We start from the raw sequence: 14,787 nt of genomic DNA on the forward strand, positions 1-14,787 counted from the left end.
TACAAAGTTGAATAAGCCAGCATTATCTTTTTATTCAAATGTACATGTAAGCAAACATAACAATTATCATACAAGAATTATTTCAAATAATTACATCCAAAAGCCTTGTGCACAGTGTTTTCAAAATCACAGTTGGGTCAGCAGCTCTCACATACAGCAGATTATTTGCACAGCCAGCCACAGTGAAGTGTAAGACCTACAGTGTAAGTGTGAATTACAATCCTTTTATAACAACTAAGGCATATTAAATTGAAATAGTTTCCCCCTTTTTTTACACTGTTATGTGCTTAAGAAATTTACAAACCAAAACTGGAGAAAACATTTCAAAAGGTTTGTTACTAATGGCGTAATGTAGAGTCGGGACTTTTCCTCCACTTTTTACTCTGACTCCTGGCCAAAAGCCCCTCTCACTGCACCAATGACCATATCCACCACACCCATTATTATTCCTCCTCCCAGCCTAAACACATTACCTACCCCATTTCCACTTCTCCACACCAGCTTCCCAAACCCACCACCCACAGCTTTCGCCTGACCCCCCATTTCTGACATCACTGTTCCTACATACCCCTCGCTCTGCTCCCACAGCCGCCCTCCAAAGAACTTCGTCACCCACCAACCATTATCCAACGCGTCACCAAATATCCCCACTGTGTCCCCAGCCAGGGTCCCAATGCCAGTGAACCCAGTGTAGCAGCTGTTCAGCAGGGCCTCCAGCATGGAGGAGGTGCAGAAGTAGATGCCAAAGAAGCAGGTTTCCCCAATACCCAGTAGCAGTTCTGCAGCTGAGCCCATCCAGGACAAGAGGTCAGAGGTCAAGAGATGGACCAGGGAGAAGGTATCTCCAGGCAGGGCAGACAGAACTCCAAGGTCTTCCTGAAGAACGTATGTCACCTGAGTGAAGATAAGACAAAAATGTTAGTTTTCAAGTGAGATAAAAAATTCTGAATAATGAAATGACCTGAGGGAATGTAATGAGTTATTATCTCCTACTGGCCACACCTAGGAGGGGCAAACTGGAATGAGGAGATTTATTAAACAACTCTGAAACTGAGCATATTTAAATAGCAATAGTTTCTCTACAAAATGACCACATAAACATCTGAATATTTTATTTTAATGTTGTTATCTAAAAAAGACTTAAGTGAAATAACAGGAAGTGATTAGTGATATTTTTGCTGCTGTGTCCTATTGTTGTTGTATTTCTGTTTTGATCGTGTTTTTGTTGCATTTTATAAACTTGTTAATCTTATTATTTGCACTCATATTGTAATTATTATCCAAATTTTTCATTATTCAGTATTTTCTTATGTACTTGTAATTATAAAGTATATAACCCTGATGATGTTATTAGGTTTATTTTATCTCAGCTTGGTCTTGTCTTACAAACTGTTCTATGCAGTTGCATTATGCAAGTGAAGGATCCAGTATTTTTGGAGCTTGACCCATAATAGCGGCCAAAAGTCAGGACATTTCACCCTTTGCTGTATCGATTTTGGCCTGTCATTTTTTAGCCTTATGGGGTGTAATAATTCACTGCCGGGGTGTACCTTTACGTAACAATGTCTAAATGGTTCAGTCACTTGTATCACCTGTCCAGGTAACTGTGTGATTGTGGAGAACACAGGCTGCAGTGGAGCTTTAAGGATGGACATGGTGGTGGAAAGGATGTAGACCAGAGTACTGGTGGAATTTGTGTCTGTCTCTTGTTCATCCACAGTTTCATATTCAGCTGAGGCCTCAGGAGGCTCTGATCCGGCAGATCTTGAATGTGTTACATCATGCTGCTCTTCACGGCTACCCTTTGAAGTCGCTGCGTCCGCTGAAGTTTCTTGTGTGATGTCAGCATCATCAGCTTCCTCTGGCTGAGCATCAACACCAGCCACCTGTTCTCCAGTGACCAGTGCCTCGCTTTCCTTAATGTCTTCATTTGAATCTTGGCTGGTGGTATCTGAATCTGCCTCATTAGCTGCTGTGTTTTCACCAGTAAGATCTGCATCCAGCTCTTCTATATTTCCAGGGAGCCCATCATTGTGAAGACCTGCTGTGATTCCAACAGTCTCCCCATCTGCTCCTCCACAGCCTTCTGAGAACAGCTCTGCCACTCCTAGGATCTCCTCCAGCTCCTTCACACTCACTTGCCTCTCCCCTTCCCCTGCCTCTCTGATTAACCCCACACTGAAGCCACTCTGTCCCTCAGGGACAGCACAGCACATGGCAGACCACAGCGGCTTCGTTTGACACTCCTCGCCTCCATCCTCAGCAGCCCCGAGACTTCCCACCCCGGTCAAGATATAGAGTTCACCCCCTAACGAGCTGCACTGGGGCATGATGGTCGACTGGACCCAGGTTGTGACTGTTGAGTCCCAGTGTTGAAGAGGGGAAACAGGATTAGATGGACCCCCGCTTCCTCTGAGAAGGGCTGGTACTGCTCCTTTGATGTCTTCTTCTTCCTCTGCCTGGCAAATCATCAAAACCAGATATTAAAACATGATTATGCATTAAAATGTATGCACACATTCACAAGTTATAACCTTATTACATTACTAGTACTTGAGCTTGTATTTCCAAGCATGAATCAAGACATTTTATTTATTTACAAATGTTCACAAGTTCTTTGGTCACATTAAATTAGTCTATATAATATTTGAAAAATAAGACCACTGAAAACTATATTGTTCCTTTTTTCCTGCTTTTAATCTGTATATATACACACACACACATCTGTAAGAAGCAGTTAACTGTTGTAGCTGGTAACTTTGTACAATTATGTAGCACCAAGCACTGCTTTTTTGTAAGAGAACACAATCTAAACAAGATTAGAACCACTGGTTTAATTTTTAACGATGCTTTTTATTAGTTTATCAAAAATATTCTGTAATATCTTAATCTAAAATGTAATTAGGAACTATATGTGTCAGATAAACATAGTGAATTGCACATTTCCCTATAAAATGTAAAGTATAAAGTAACATAGAATGATACTTGAATAAATGTACGTAGTTACATTCCACCACTGATTTACTGATTTTGTACGGTACTTTCAAATTCCTTCATTCAAAAACAGATAATACTACTTTAAAAAACACGATAGCTGCATCCTTACCACAAGCTCTCCCCCCTCCTCTCTCTCTGTCCATCCATGGCTGACATGGAAGGCAGAGTAGACAGCTGTGTCACAGGTCGGTTTGGACAGAGTGGCAAACGCCTGTCCCCCAGGCAGTCTGTGGCAGAGTGGGCGCAGCAGTGGCCCTGCAGAGTCTCCCTGAGGAGGTGTCTGTCTGTAGAAGCAGTAGCTGCAGAGGCTGAAGCCTGGTTTTGAGTTGTCCTCAGCTGGAAGAGACAGGCCTGGGCCCAGCACTGCCAGCAGCCAGACAGCCGCAGCAGCTGCACTGACAGCAGCAGGACACAGCATGGTGGTGGTGAGCTCAGCAAATCCCCCCTCTCTCTCGCACACACACACTCACAATGAGCGAGAGGGAGAGGTTTATAAATTATCCAGTGTTTCCGTATATAGATGGAAAAGATAAGGTGGCCAAGGTTGGCTGCTGATGGCTTGTTGTTTTCCTCACTCGCTCCTTGTTCTCTCCTCCAGTTTGTCTCCAACCATGTCTGTCTTCTTTTAATGTCAGCTGTATTCTGAGAGAGTCAATCTGTGTTGCAGGCACAGTCTTGCTTACTCCTTCATTTCCCTTTCTCTGACAACCTCGCCCCCTCTGTCAGTTCCACCCTCTTATGACTCTCCCCCTGGCTGTACCTCCACTTCACCCCTCCCTCTTATACTCTCTATGGTTACACCTTTAACTCCCATTGCTGTTAAGTACACAAGCCAAGCCCACGCCCATTAAATGCTGTCAATTACCTGTAAGTCCGCATTCCCAAACAATGGTCGTTGTACAAGGTTAGTCCTCTCATTGTCCATTATATTTTGTAAAGCACATTCCTAAAAGTCCTGACTCAAGTCAATCAGTTGCTTTGAAAGACTTCCATATGAAAGCAGAACTTCTCACTTGAAACTCAAGGTAAAACGTGAGCAACTGAGCTCTAAATTTAACCATGTCAGTTCATGAAATCCTCATTAAGGCTTAATCCTGACAGTGTCAAAGCCACGGGTCATTGTGTCACCCAGAGTGAAGCAATTCTTCAAATCTAAACTTCCCAGACAAAACACACTCCCTTTCATGGCTCACAGATAACAGCTTGCTTTTCTTAATATTAACAGGCTTGCTGAGACATGACGCCGCTACTGACTGTTCTTCACAGAATCATTATGTAGCAAAAACAGCACTTTACATGTGATCTAATAACTTAGTCCTGAGAATGTGTAAGAGTAAACTGAAAAAATATAGCCCTGTTTTTGACATCTAGAAGAGGTGGAATCCAGCCAGGCTGTCTTCATGTTGCTTAAGAGTTATGACCAACATGATCCAAATGTACCCCTGGGCTTCTGTGAGAGTGGTATCAGGATTCCTTTGCAGAGAGGTCAAGCAAGCAAAGAAAAACATGTGCAATAACCAACATGAACTAAGTTTACATGAGCTTTTCCTAATCACAGCATTAGTGTAGTGAATGTTGTCAGTCGTGCATACAATGAGCATTGACACAGACTATAGCATACCTCAGGGACTGGCTGTAGCTCTGGTATTAGAGTTTTAGGGTGTGATGTTTTGGGTGTGGCATTAAGTAATGTTGTAAGGTATGTTTGATTTTAAGTATGTTTTGATTTAACTCTTTTTCAAACAATTAAAATTGTGCAATAAGAAATCCTTTTAGACAAACATACAACAGCCCTAATCAATAGTTTTAGGTATAATTACCTCTGTAGCAGGTGTCCAGCATTATCTGTGACTGAAACCTGACACACGACTAAACTATAAACAAAAACTTGAAATCACTCACCTTTAATGATAACTTTTTACATTTTATTCTCTGACACACACAACCTGATAGGTTATATCTATATATATCTCCATTTAAATGAAGTAGCTTTGATTTTTGACAATTTCTTTAAAAAAAACATCAATAAAGTACAAATGGCAGGTCCAAAAACCTGTAAAAGTCTGTAACAAGCAAAGATGATTTAACATTTGAAACATCTATACCAAGTCTGAGATGGTGGTTACAAAATGCAGAACAGTTAACAAACAAGCACTCTCTCTGTGCAGGACACACCTAGTTGTAGTCACAGTTTGTTGACTGCTAGAATGTTTAGACAAAAAATAATCAGCAGCAGCTTGAAACTGTGTTACAATCAAAGTATCCAAACGTCCCAGTGGCTGTGGATTTTTCTTAACAACTTACAAACTCTACATTTTATTCTTACACAGATTGTATTCTTAACATAATGTTGGAAAACCACATTTATCAGGGAGATATTTTTGAGAGTGCAATGTAGCAAAAGTCCACAGGGGGGAGCTTGGCTCTCCTTCTGAAAATGTAAAATGGGCAACTGAAAACAGAAAATACATTCAGCCATGTTCTGTTTTTCACTTGCACACACACACACACACACACACACACACACACACACACACACACACACAAATGTACTACACATGTAAACACACAGTCAGGCTCACTCATTAGGGATGTCAATGACTAGTTCAGCCTCGTCTCCCTCCCCTCTGTCTTCATCTCCTCTGTCGCTGTCTCCATCACTGTCTCCCTCCTCCTCAGCTGCATCTCCGCTAAGCATCTGTCTGGGAACCCAGCTGAAGGGGCCGCTGGCTGTTGGAGGGGCCGTGGTAGCTGATGGGTAATTAGCTGCCATTGGGGCAACAACCTGAGAGGAATTCAGAATAAAGCATGATTGTTAGGAAAGACAAGGGGATAGAGATATGATAAAGGAATAAGAGGTATGGATGGATGACCGCATTGCCGATGTAAATTAGGACAAGCATGCAGCATGTATATGAAGTTACAGACATACTGACCAGAAGGTCCTTTCAGCATAGTGTCAAACTTAAAACGGCTTAGGGGACTGACTTTTCCACAAAAATTGTCCTGAGCTGTCACTGTTACAGGTTATATTGAGGACAGGTCAGAAAAACACTGATCTGTAACTGTTTATATATCAGACTTTCCAAGTTATGAATATTCAACAAAGTAAAAGTAACCATTACAGAGACAAATGTTACTTCTTTGTACTTATGTGATCAAATTATCACCTACTGGAATTGGCCTACTGTGCCATCTAATTCAAATGGCACAATCATGTACAGCATCTGAGAAGTCAGCAGTATATATTATTATTATTATTAATTATTATTATTATTATCTCTGAGCATCTTATTTTCCCTTCTCCTCTCTCACCTTCCCCGTAGTCTCTTTCTTGTTTTTAGGCGTCTTTGTTTTTCTCTCTTTCTTCATTCGTTCAGCTGGGGGAGCCAAATACTCTGGTGGGAAGGGCATCTGCCCAACACACACGCAGGCCCCAAATTGTGAAATGACCAGACAAACACAAATGCACACAGGCATTTTACAAGACAGACACACAAAAACACAAAAAACATACACAGAAGAATGAACAATGCAACAACAGTGAAGCCATTAAAAATGTCAAACAAAAAACAAAGGAAGAAATAAAACAGACTTATGAATAAAATGACAAAACAATCAAATTATATAAATAGTGCCAAATCAAATCAGGGATTATGTTCACTGATGAGGAGATGACAGTGGCAGCAAGGTTACTGTTGCAAGCCGCACAGAGATATAAGAGAGGGAGACAGAAACTCACAGTGTTCAGGTAGGGTCCCGAGCCCGACGACTGTAGGGGATTTACACCAGGACGGGACAGCAGGGAGAGATGAGGGGAGGATGATGAAGGAAGACACGCCCCAGGACTACTTCTTCGCCTTAAAAGAGACAAGAAACATGAAAGAATGAAGAAACTCAGTGTGTGGGGTGTAAAAGCAAAATGTTTTGTCTACACTGGCCCCACATCAGTTTAAAAACAGATACTTTTCTCTATATTTTCTCCTTCTGTCCACACTAATCCAGCATAGGAAGCCATCTATTGTACCTTCCTTTTACACACTAATTCAAGACTTAAACACAAATAATGGCTTGCTGTTGGACCCAGACCCCTGAGACACCATATTCTTACAGTTTCAGCTGTATACTCTGCCATGCATTGCGCCAGGAATATGTTTACTACAGCTCATTATATTCTTTTACAATGGTCACAGCGACCGAAGTGAAGAGAGTCAAATTTAACAATACATATATTGTATGTTCACATTCACGTAACTATTCATAAGCATCCCATGAAAGTTCTACATAGTTCTAGCATCCCACAGGTGAAACACTGGATGGTGAAAAGGCTGACCTGCTCTAAGTATAGACAGATATAATCACTGTCACCACAAAGCAGCAGGTTTAATCTCTGAATTTAATCTCAAAAGGAACGTACTTCTTTGCTCCATCTCGTTCTCTTTCCCTCTCTCTGGGGCCTTCGCCTTCACTGTTTTCTGAAGAAACTGTTGCGTCTGAATCTGGAACAGAGGGGGAAAAAAAAAAAACCTCAACCCACAGCGCAGTCGATTATAACTAAATAAATAATAGAAATGAAAAGCACTCCACAGTAATAAGCCCTTTATTATTATTAGAGCCTTTAGGATGAGCTGTAATAATAACTACCTGAGGAGTCTTCATCGACCCTCTCATACTGCAGCAGTCTGTCCAGAAGGAAGCTAGAAAACAAGTGAAGGACGTTGTTATTTACTGCTCATGTATAATATCATTTAATATCCACTATTGTTTGATATTGTAAGTTAATGTCCAAACAATGTGTAGGCTCACCTTTTGTCCCTGGACACCTTGAGAAGTTTCCTCTGTGCTCTCCTCAACTCCTCCTGAAAACATTCCTGTTCCTGGAAGAAAGAAACCAAACACAGTGCAGATAAAGGACACACACACACACACATATATATATATATGTATTTGTAAAGTAACAAAACATGATTGCTTATTATACTCACATAAACAAGAAATTTTAATTTTCGTTTGAGGTTTTTGTATTTTCGCTTGTAGTCAACTTCGACGTCTGCCTGACCGTTCATGTCTGAAATACATGTAAACGATGAAGCAATTAGACCCACTGTATAATAACTTTATACTGTATAATAACTGTATACAGTTACTTTTAGTAATGAACTACGTTAGCTGTGAAACAACATCGGTGTTGGAAACGGGTTTTGTATGCTAAGCTAGCTGGAAACGTTAGCTCACACAGCTAGCCTAGCATGCTAAAGACACAGAGCTGCCTCACGAGCCCTCTGGAAATAAACACCAAGCTTTATTTAAACTATTCAAGCGTCACTGCGATTCATTTAAGGGCTATTTATTTTATCCTTAAACAACCACTGATACCTCTTGTTTGAGTCTGTCTGTGCGACATGCTCTTGTTTACGTTCGTGACGTCGTTTTCATGCGTCGTGATGGGCGGGGCCTTCTTCCATCTTCATCATCTTCTTCTTCATCTTCTTACCTTCGGATAAAGCGCATCACCGCCACCCTCTGTTGCGGTGGGTGTATTAGAGGTAATTTTACACATAAGGATATTCTACTGCCTCATCCACTTTGAGAGTTCATTAAAATAAATTCCTCTTTCTCAGATCTTCTTTTTACCTTAAATGTGGCTTTTAAATTGGAATGACAAAGTGTTATTTTGTTTAAAGAGACGTCTAATTCCTTTGACCTACCTACATGTTGAATTGTGTGTGAATTGACCTCGGTGCTTCCACTGCTCTTCCCTCCTCCTCTTCTGCTTTTCTGATTTGCTTAATGGGACTTAAGTAAAACCGCAGTGTCTCTCTGTAGAGCGTGTTTTGCCAACCTGTCCACCTCCTCGATTCCTGTCAAACCTACATGCGCAGGAACCCGCATAAACAGAATTGACATACCTTGTTGAATAAATCAGGAACGTACTTGTAACACTTTGAATAAAATATCTTGACAGCTGGAACTGAAGGGCTCTTGAGGAATGAAACAGAATCGAAGCCTATTAAAGTGTTTCCTGGTTTATTTTCCCTCAACCCAATGCAGAGCCAAGAGTACTTCCATGCAGCTCCACTCAGATAATTTGGTGTTTGCTTTATTCTTTTCTTTCTGGAATTGAAAAAGCAGCTTCACTCATCTAATGTTCTGGATCTTTTGACCTATATATTTGTACAAACTGGGAGTTGTGCTCTCAAACTGAAAAAGCCTTTTAACAGACTGACTTTCTCCTCTCTCTGACTTCTTGAGCTCCAGCACATAGTTGTCTATCGGTGGTGTTGAGTGCGTCCATGGCTGGAATAACTACTGTTGGGCTCAGCTTGATATTAATAACCCTCAGGTCCTCTGCATATCTTTCGCACACCCACCCAAAGCTTGCTCTTTGTCCTCTGCATTGTTCCCAGTGGGGGTGTTGTTCTTCATGTCCTCTGAGGTTATAACGCCCAGTAGTTGATCCTTAACTGATCATTTCTAATATCTAGTGGTGTCTCTGTGGCTGTGATAGGGGTTGACTTGTCTGACAACACTGTTTTAGAGTTTGTGCTTGTTTCTTATTACTACTACTAACATACACTACTGTAATCAGGTGAGACCCCTTTTAATTTTTTAAATAAAAATATACAAATACAGATAGAATAATTTGATAATAACAAAAGCAAACATTTCAACATAAAAATGATAATAATTATAATATAATCTATAAATGTCAATATAAAATCCAAAGCAGATTATATTTTTATAATCCATAATGTTAACCTATTTATATTTTTGGCATTGTGTATATATGTTGGATTTGTGTCTTATTGATATTTTATATTTGCACTCTTTCCTACTTTGTACTGCAACAATTTTTTTTCATTTCATTTTATTGATAGTTACAGCTGAAGATAGACAGGAAAGGGGGGCAGAAATGCAGCAAAGGGCCGCAGGTCGGTTTTGAACCCGGGCCACTGCAGCAACTCCAGACGTGGGTTGCCAGCTCTACTGACTGAGCTAACTGGGCGCCCACTGCAACAGTTTTGGGATTTGGGATTAATAAAGTTCCATCTTATCATATGAATCTGTCTCTTGTTATTTTTTCTATTTATATTATACATATATTTTTTACTGTTGTGTGTTTGTCTATGCCTTTATGTGACAGAAATACTATAATATATAGTTATATATGTCAATATAAAAGGTCAGATTTACAAGCTGTGAACATGGATTATTAGGTGTTAAATGTCAGGATTGTAAATCTAAAATTTATATCCTATGATTTGCTTTTGAATTAAAGACATCAAAACAAAATCATAAAATCAGAAATTAAAATACAGTTCATTAAGTTAAAGTGTAATAGGCAGCACTGATCATTTGGATTCTCATTCAGGAATTGCTTCAGTTTCTCCCTTGACTTCATGCAGTTGGCTTTTGTATTTTATTGAATCATCCTGTCAGTGTCCCCCCACCTACCGCATACTGTATTGCACTGAGTTTGCAGCTCAACCTCTGCTCAGCACAGTCACTTTCCAGGACCCGGCACCATGAATTATAGATAAGGAACATTTGCAGAGATGAGTAATGCTGCTTCAGTGCACCCGTACCCATAGCCAGACCCTGTGTGTGTGTGTGTGTGTGTGTGTGTGTGTGTGTGTGTGTGTGTGTGTGTGTGTAAAGGTGATAGGAGGAGAGAGGCAGAGACAAAGACGGAGGTAGAGATATAAAAAGTATATATGTAGGGGACAGACCCACGGCTAGTTTAAAAGAAAGGGATTTGAGGCTGGGCAGTGTTATGCAGTATTCCCACAAGGACTGAGAGCAGTAATGCTGACTGTACCATTTAGAAACAGTGGCCCCCCTCTCAGATAATATGAAACCCTGCAGAGTGCAGATAGTAAACAGCGTCCTTCAATACAACAACCAAAGCAACCTCTGTAATAGCTCACAGTTGTCATACTAGATCTTCTAACACCTCCAGCCATTAGAGAGCCACCAATCAAAAATAAACATGCAATGTCTCCCTACCAGGCAAAACAACTGCTGATATGAAACACAATATCTGACTGGCTGCTTCTCTCCACCGCCCGATTCTTCTTTGTTTCCAAAGACACTGGTAGACAGAAATAGACTTTTATGTGTCTGCTGCCATAAATCGCCGCAGCCAGCCAACCAGCCAGCTAGCAAGCCCTCCTGGCAGCTACAGTCATCTGCCTCCCCACCACTCCTCCTTTAATGGATCCATATATTCTCAAGTCAGGCTGTGGATACTGATCTGTGCTTGTCAATACCCTTTCTCTTGTTAATTTGCTGCGTGGATGTATGTCTTTGTTGCTCTATTACTATGACCGTAGTGTGTGTGTTTCTCTCTCTCTCCCTCTTGCTTTCTAGATTGTTGTGTTTTCATGTCTTTCCCTCATGCTCCCTCCATCACTTTTGTTGCGCTTTCTCAAGAGTCTTCTCGGTTTCTGATTTGTCTGATTTTGCAGAACTGGAATGTACCAAAACCACAACAAAGACACCAACAACAACTGCAATAAAAGGCTTCTCTGTGCTAACAAGGTAAGCTCCATGTTTTGTGGTTTTCACCTGCTGCTGTATTCAGAACAGCATGAGATACATTTAATTCATAATGTTACTGATTTAAAAGTTCCTATTTTATAGGCAAAGAAGCTCCATTTGCAGGGTATTAAATGAGAAACATTTCTGTTCCATGTGGGATTTTTTTCCAATTCTCTATCTCTGGTGTGTGTGTTACAGGAAAAGCTTGTCCAGGCTATTAAAAGAATCAAGCACGAGGTAGATGAGTGCAGAGAAGCAGAGAGAGAGACTTACATAGAGTCAGTGGAAGTAGAGGTACTGTTGCTGAATTATTAATCCTTATCTTTTTCAATAATACACCATTTTCAGACACAGTCATTCCAGTTTAACACAAAATAAATGAGTATATATTCATAACAATTCTGCTTTTTAGTCACACATAGGCTGAATCGATAATTGCCCATCTTTTCCCGTCCAATTTTTCAGAGCAGTTTTGATGCTCTGGAACGAGAAATCAGAGCTGAGTTTCAGAACCTCCATCGTTTCCTGGATGAGGAGGAGTGTAAGGACCTGGAGCGACTGAAGAGGGAGAGACAGAAACAACTAAAGCAGCTGAAGGAAAGAGAGAAGAAAATAGCAGAGCAAGGGAGAGACCTGGAGAGAGCCATTACAGTGCTCAACAGCAAACTGGCCGAGGAGGACAGTCCTAAACTGCTCAAAGTGAGAAGGCCCTTTCACTAAAAAGAAGAGATTACATCCAACTATCAATGAAGTTTGGCTTATCATTGGCTTGAATATACTGTAGCTATATAAAGCTGAGGAGTGGTAATGAGGATGATTTAAATTTGGAGCGTGAGATAATGTGTGAGTACAGAGGAGGAGGTGGAGAATAGTTTGGACTCCCTCCATAAAACATTCTGGAAACTTCTCTGCACAACAGCAGAGCCACACGCATGTTTATCCAGGGTCACTGTAAGCATTCCCCTTGGCCTGGGACGAAACGTTACTCACCTTACTTATGACTTAAATAACTGTCTATAGTTGTTCCACCTGTTTGGATTCCTTTGAGCTCAGAGCTGGAAACAGTGTGACTCTGCAGGTTTACATCAAAGAGACCCAATCGCAGAACTGCTGCGCAACCCTGTTAGCGGTTCCACGCCTCTTCATCTGCACTTATTTGATCAATTATGGACATTGATTGGCTAAACAGTTGACTTTGCAGGTCAAAATCAATTTCTCATTTAAATGTGAAAGGACTAAAGGCAGTCAGTGCATTGGTCAGCAAATAGGAATGGGCTGTGTAAGCCAGTCTGGCAGCTGGCTGTCCAAACATTGTTACAAGCATTAACCAATTACAACAAATTTTCTTAAATTGTTTCTCTCATTGCAGGAAATTCAAGATCTCATAAAAAGGCAAGTTTTCCCAAAGCGTGTATCCTTTAAACTACATTTATTTTACTGCCTCCACTGTTTCCCCCACATCTCATTAATATTGTGTGGATGCATGCTTGGCATTTGCTCTCATTTCTGCACATCAATCCATCTCCGTTATCCTCACTGTGGTGTGTCTACCAGGTTGACACTCTATCATTCATCATTCCCCTCTTCCCATTTTGTCCAAGCAGGTCTCAGGTCAGCTTTGTTCTTCCAGCAGAGGTGGACACTGAGGTGCGCTCTGGCCAGTTTGTAGGGCCCATACAGTACAGGATATGGAAGCACATGAAAAGCTGCCTTTATCCAAGTATGTGCATACATGTCATTTGAGACAACATATGGAAAACAACAACAGAACTCACCTTATTTAATCTCTATTTGACCACAGATATTACATCAGTGACTTTTGACCCTGAGACAGCCCACCCCAATCTGTCCATGTCTGAGTCTTGCACCTCAGTGTGGTTTGATGAGTCGAAGGACACAAAGGATTGCCAGGCCAACCCACGACGGTTCCACTATTACTACTGTGTGTTGGGCCATCAGGGCTTCACCACAGGCCGACACTACTGGGAGGTTGAGGTGGGACATAAGACAGCATGGAGGTTGGGCGTGGCACAGGATGATGTTCCAAGAGGGGAGATGACTGCTACTGGCACCTCCAATGGGCTCTGGACCCTGGCCCTGAAGAGTGGATCTATCGTGGCCTGCACCGACCCAAAGCCCACCAAGATCAACGTATCTCTCCGTCTTGTCCGCCTCGGTGTGTTCTTAGACTGTGAAAAGGAGGAAGTGTCCTTCTACAACGCTGTTACCATGGCGCCAATCTACACCTTCTCTATGGGAACAGTCCTGGTTCCTCTGTTCCCCTTCTATAATCCATGTGATACAGATGATGGAAGGAACACAGGAGCAATTAAGATCTTTCACCCATCACTATGATGAGGGGCTGTTCTCACCAGCTTGAACACTGATGGTCAACAGGGCAAAGTTTCCAACACAAATTTTATATTAGTAGAATTATTATTAGATTTAGAGCTGAAATGATAAGTTAATAAAAAAAAAGCAAGTCAATTGAATTTAATTGGAAACTGTTGATGATCAATTAATGGCAAATTTCCAGGCAAAAATGCAAAATATTTGTCTTGTCTAATTTGTGGATTTGCTGCTTTTATCTTATCTTATGTGATAATGTGTGTAATAAAATGAATTTAGGGGGTTTGTAATAAAACAAGCCATTTGAAGGTCACTTTCGAATTTTGAAAAATTATGAGACATTTTTCGCTATTTTATTTAAAATGTTATAAACAAAATGATTCATTGAGAAAATAATTGACAGATTTATTGATAATGACGATAACTGTAAGTTGCAGTCCTAATTATAAATTGTACTTACAACTTGCTGAAATAATATTTAAAAAAAGCGTGGCTGTTACTGTTTCTGTTTTTAATGTGCATCCTAAATCTGTACATGGTGAAATATGATGCTTCAAATAAATCTTGAGCTGATGCAGTTGTATTTATAAGAATTCAGGAAAACAAAGTATCGGGAAGGTTGTAATTTGCAACCAGCCTGGAGCTTCAGGGTCCATAGTGGGTGTTAACAGCATTATGATGTTACCTTTGGCCTGCTTATAAATATCTCTGTTGTGCCTGCTCTGCCATGATGGCCATCCTGGCGAGGTTCTGGAAGCGCAAAACAAGGCAGTGGGATTAATGGCACGCGGGGGCCTGAAGGGTGAGAAAGTGATGTGTGACACAGAGCACAAATGATGGCTGACATTGAGTGAGTTGAGTCACTGAGACGGGATGGACAGCTCTGAGACAGAACTGTCC

At 41.0% G+C, this 14,787-nt stretch overlaps 3 protein-coding genes across 6 annotated transcripts; 1 reads left to right on the forward strand and 2 right to left on the reverse strand.

The window, feature by feature from the left end:
• Window positions 1-7: 7 nt before the first annotated feature.
• LOC127366786 (uncharacterized) lies at window positions 8-3,737 on the reverse strand. 2 transcript variants are annotated; one of them, XM_051406078.1, is made up of 3 exons: window positions 3,107-3,737; window positions 1,551-2,459; window positions 8-894 (listed from the first exon to the last, which is right to left on the reverse strand). In XM_051406078.1, exons 1-3 carry the CDS (start codon window positions 3,413-3,415, stop codon window positions 379-381), a joined length of 1,734 nt encoding a protein of 577 aa, XP_051262038.1. In that variant the 5' UTR covers window positions 3,416-3,737; the 3' UTR covers window positions 8-378. The 2 variants fall into 2 exon arrangements, with proteins under 2 accessions (XP_051262038.1, XP_051262039.1); XM_051406079.1 differs by having other exon boundaries at window positions 1,593-2,459; window positions 3,107-3,733.
• Window positions 3,738-4,900: 1,163 nt separating this feature from the next.
• On the reverse strand, window positions 4,901-8,491 carry ino80e (INO80 complex subunit E). Of its 2 annotated transcripts, XM_051406177.1 has the most exons (8): window positions 8,374-8,491; window positions 7,983-8,065; window positions 7,804-7,874; window positions 7,642-7,694; window positions 7,415-7,496; window positions 6,740-6,857; window positions 6,313-6,411; window positions 4,901-5,782 (listed from the first exon to the last, which is right to left on the reverse strand). In XM_051406177.1, the coding sequence occupies exons 1-8, from the start codon at window positions 8,399-8,401 to the stop codon at window positions 5,576-5,578; spliced, it is 741 nt and encodes a 246-aa protein (XP_051262137.1). In that variant the 5' UTR covers window positions 8,402-8,491; the 3' UTR covers window positions 4,901-5,575. The 2 variants fall into 2 exon arrangements, with proteins under 2 accessions (XP_051262137.1, XP_051262138.1); XM_051406178.1 differs by lacking the exon at window positions 6,313-6,411.
• Window positions 8,492-11,097: 2,606 nt separating this feature from the next.
• On the forward strand, window positions 11,098-14,460 carry si:ch73-54f23.4 (zinc-binding protein A33). Of its 2 annotated transcripts, none has more exons than XM_051406143.1 (7): window positions 11,098-11,231; window positions 11,466-11,538; window positions 11,737-11,832; window positions 12,004-12,237; window positions 12,908-12,930; window positions 13,143-13,258; window positions 13,340-14,460. In XM_051406143.1, the coding sequence occupies exons 1-7, from the start codon at window positions 11,212-11,214 to the stop codon at window positions 13,891-13,893; spliced, it is 1,116 nt and encodes a 371-aa protein (XP_051262103.1). In that variant the 5' UTR covers window positions 11,098-11,211; the 3' UTR covers window positions 13,894-14,460. The 2 variants fall into 2 exon arrangements, with proteins under 2 accessions (XP_051262103.1, XP_051262104.1); XM_051406144.1 differs by having other exon boundaries at window positions 11,106-11,296.
• The last annotated feature ends 327 nt before the right edge of the window (window positions 14,461-14,787 follow it).

Source organism: Dicentrarchus labrax, unplaced genomic scaffold (assembly GCF_905237075.1).
Source record: "Dicentrarchus labrax unplaced genomic scaffold, dlabrax2021, whole genome shotgun sequence".
NCBI classification, from domain to species: domain Eukaryota; kingdom Metazoa; phylum Chordata; class Actinopteri; family Moronidae; genus Dicentrarchus; species Dicentrarchus labrax.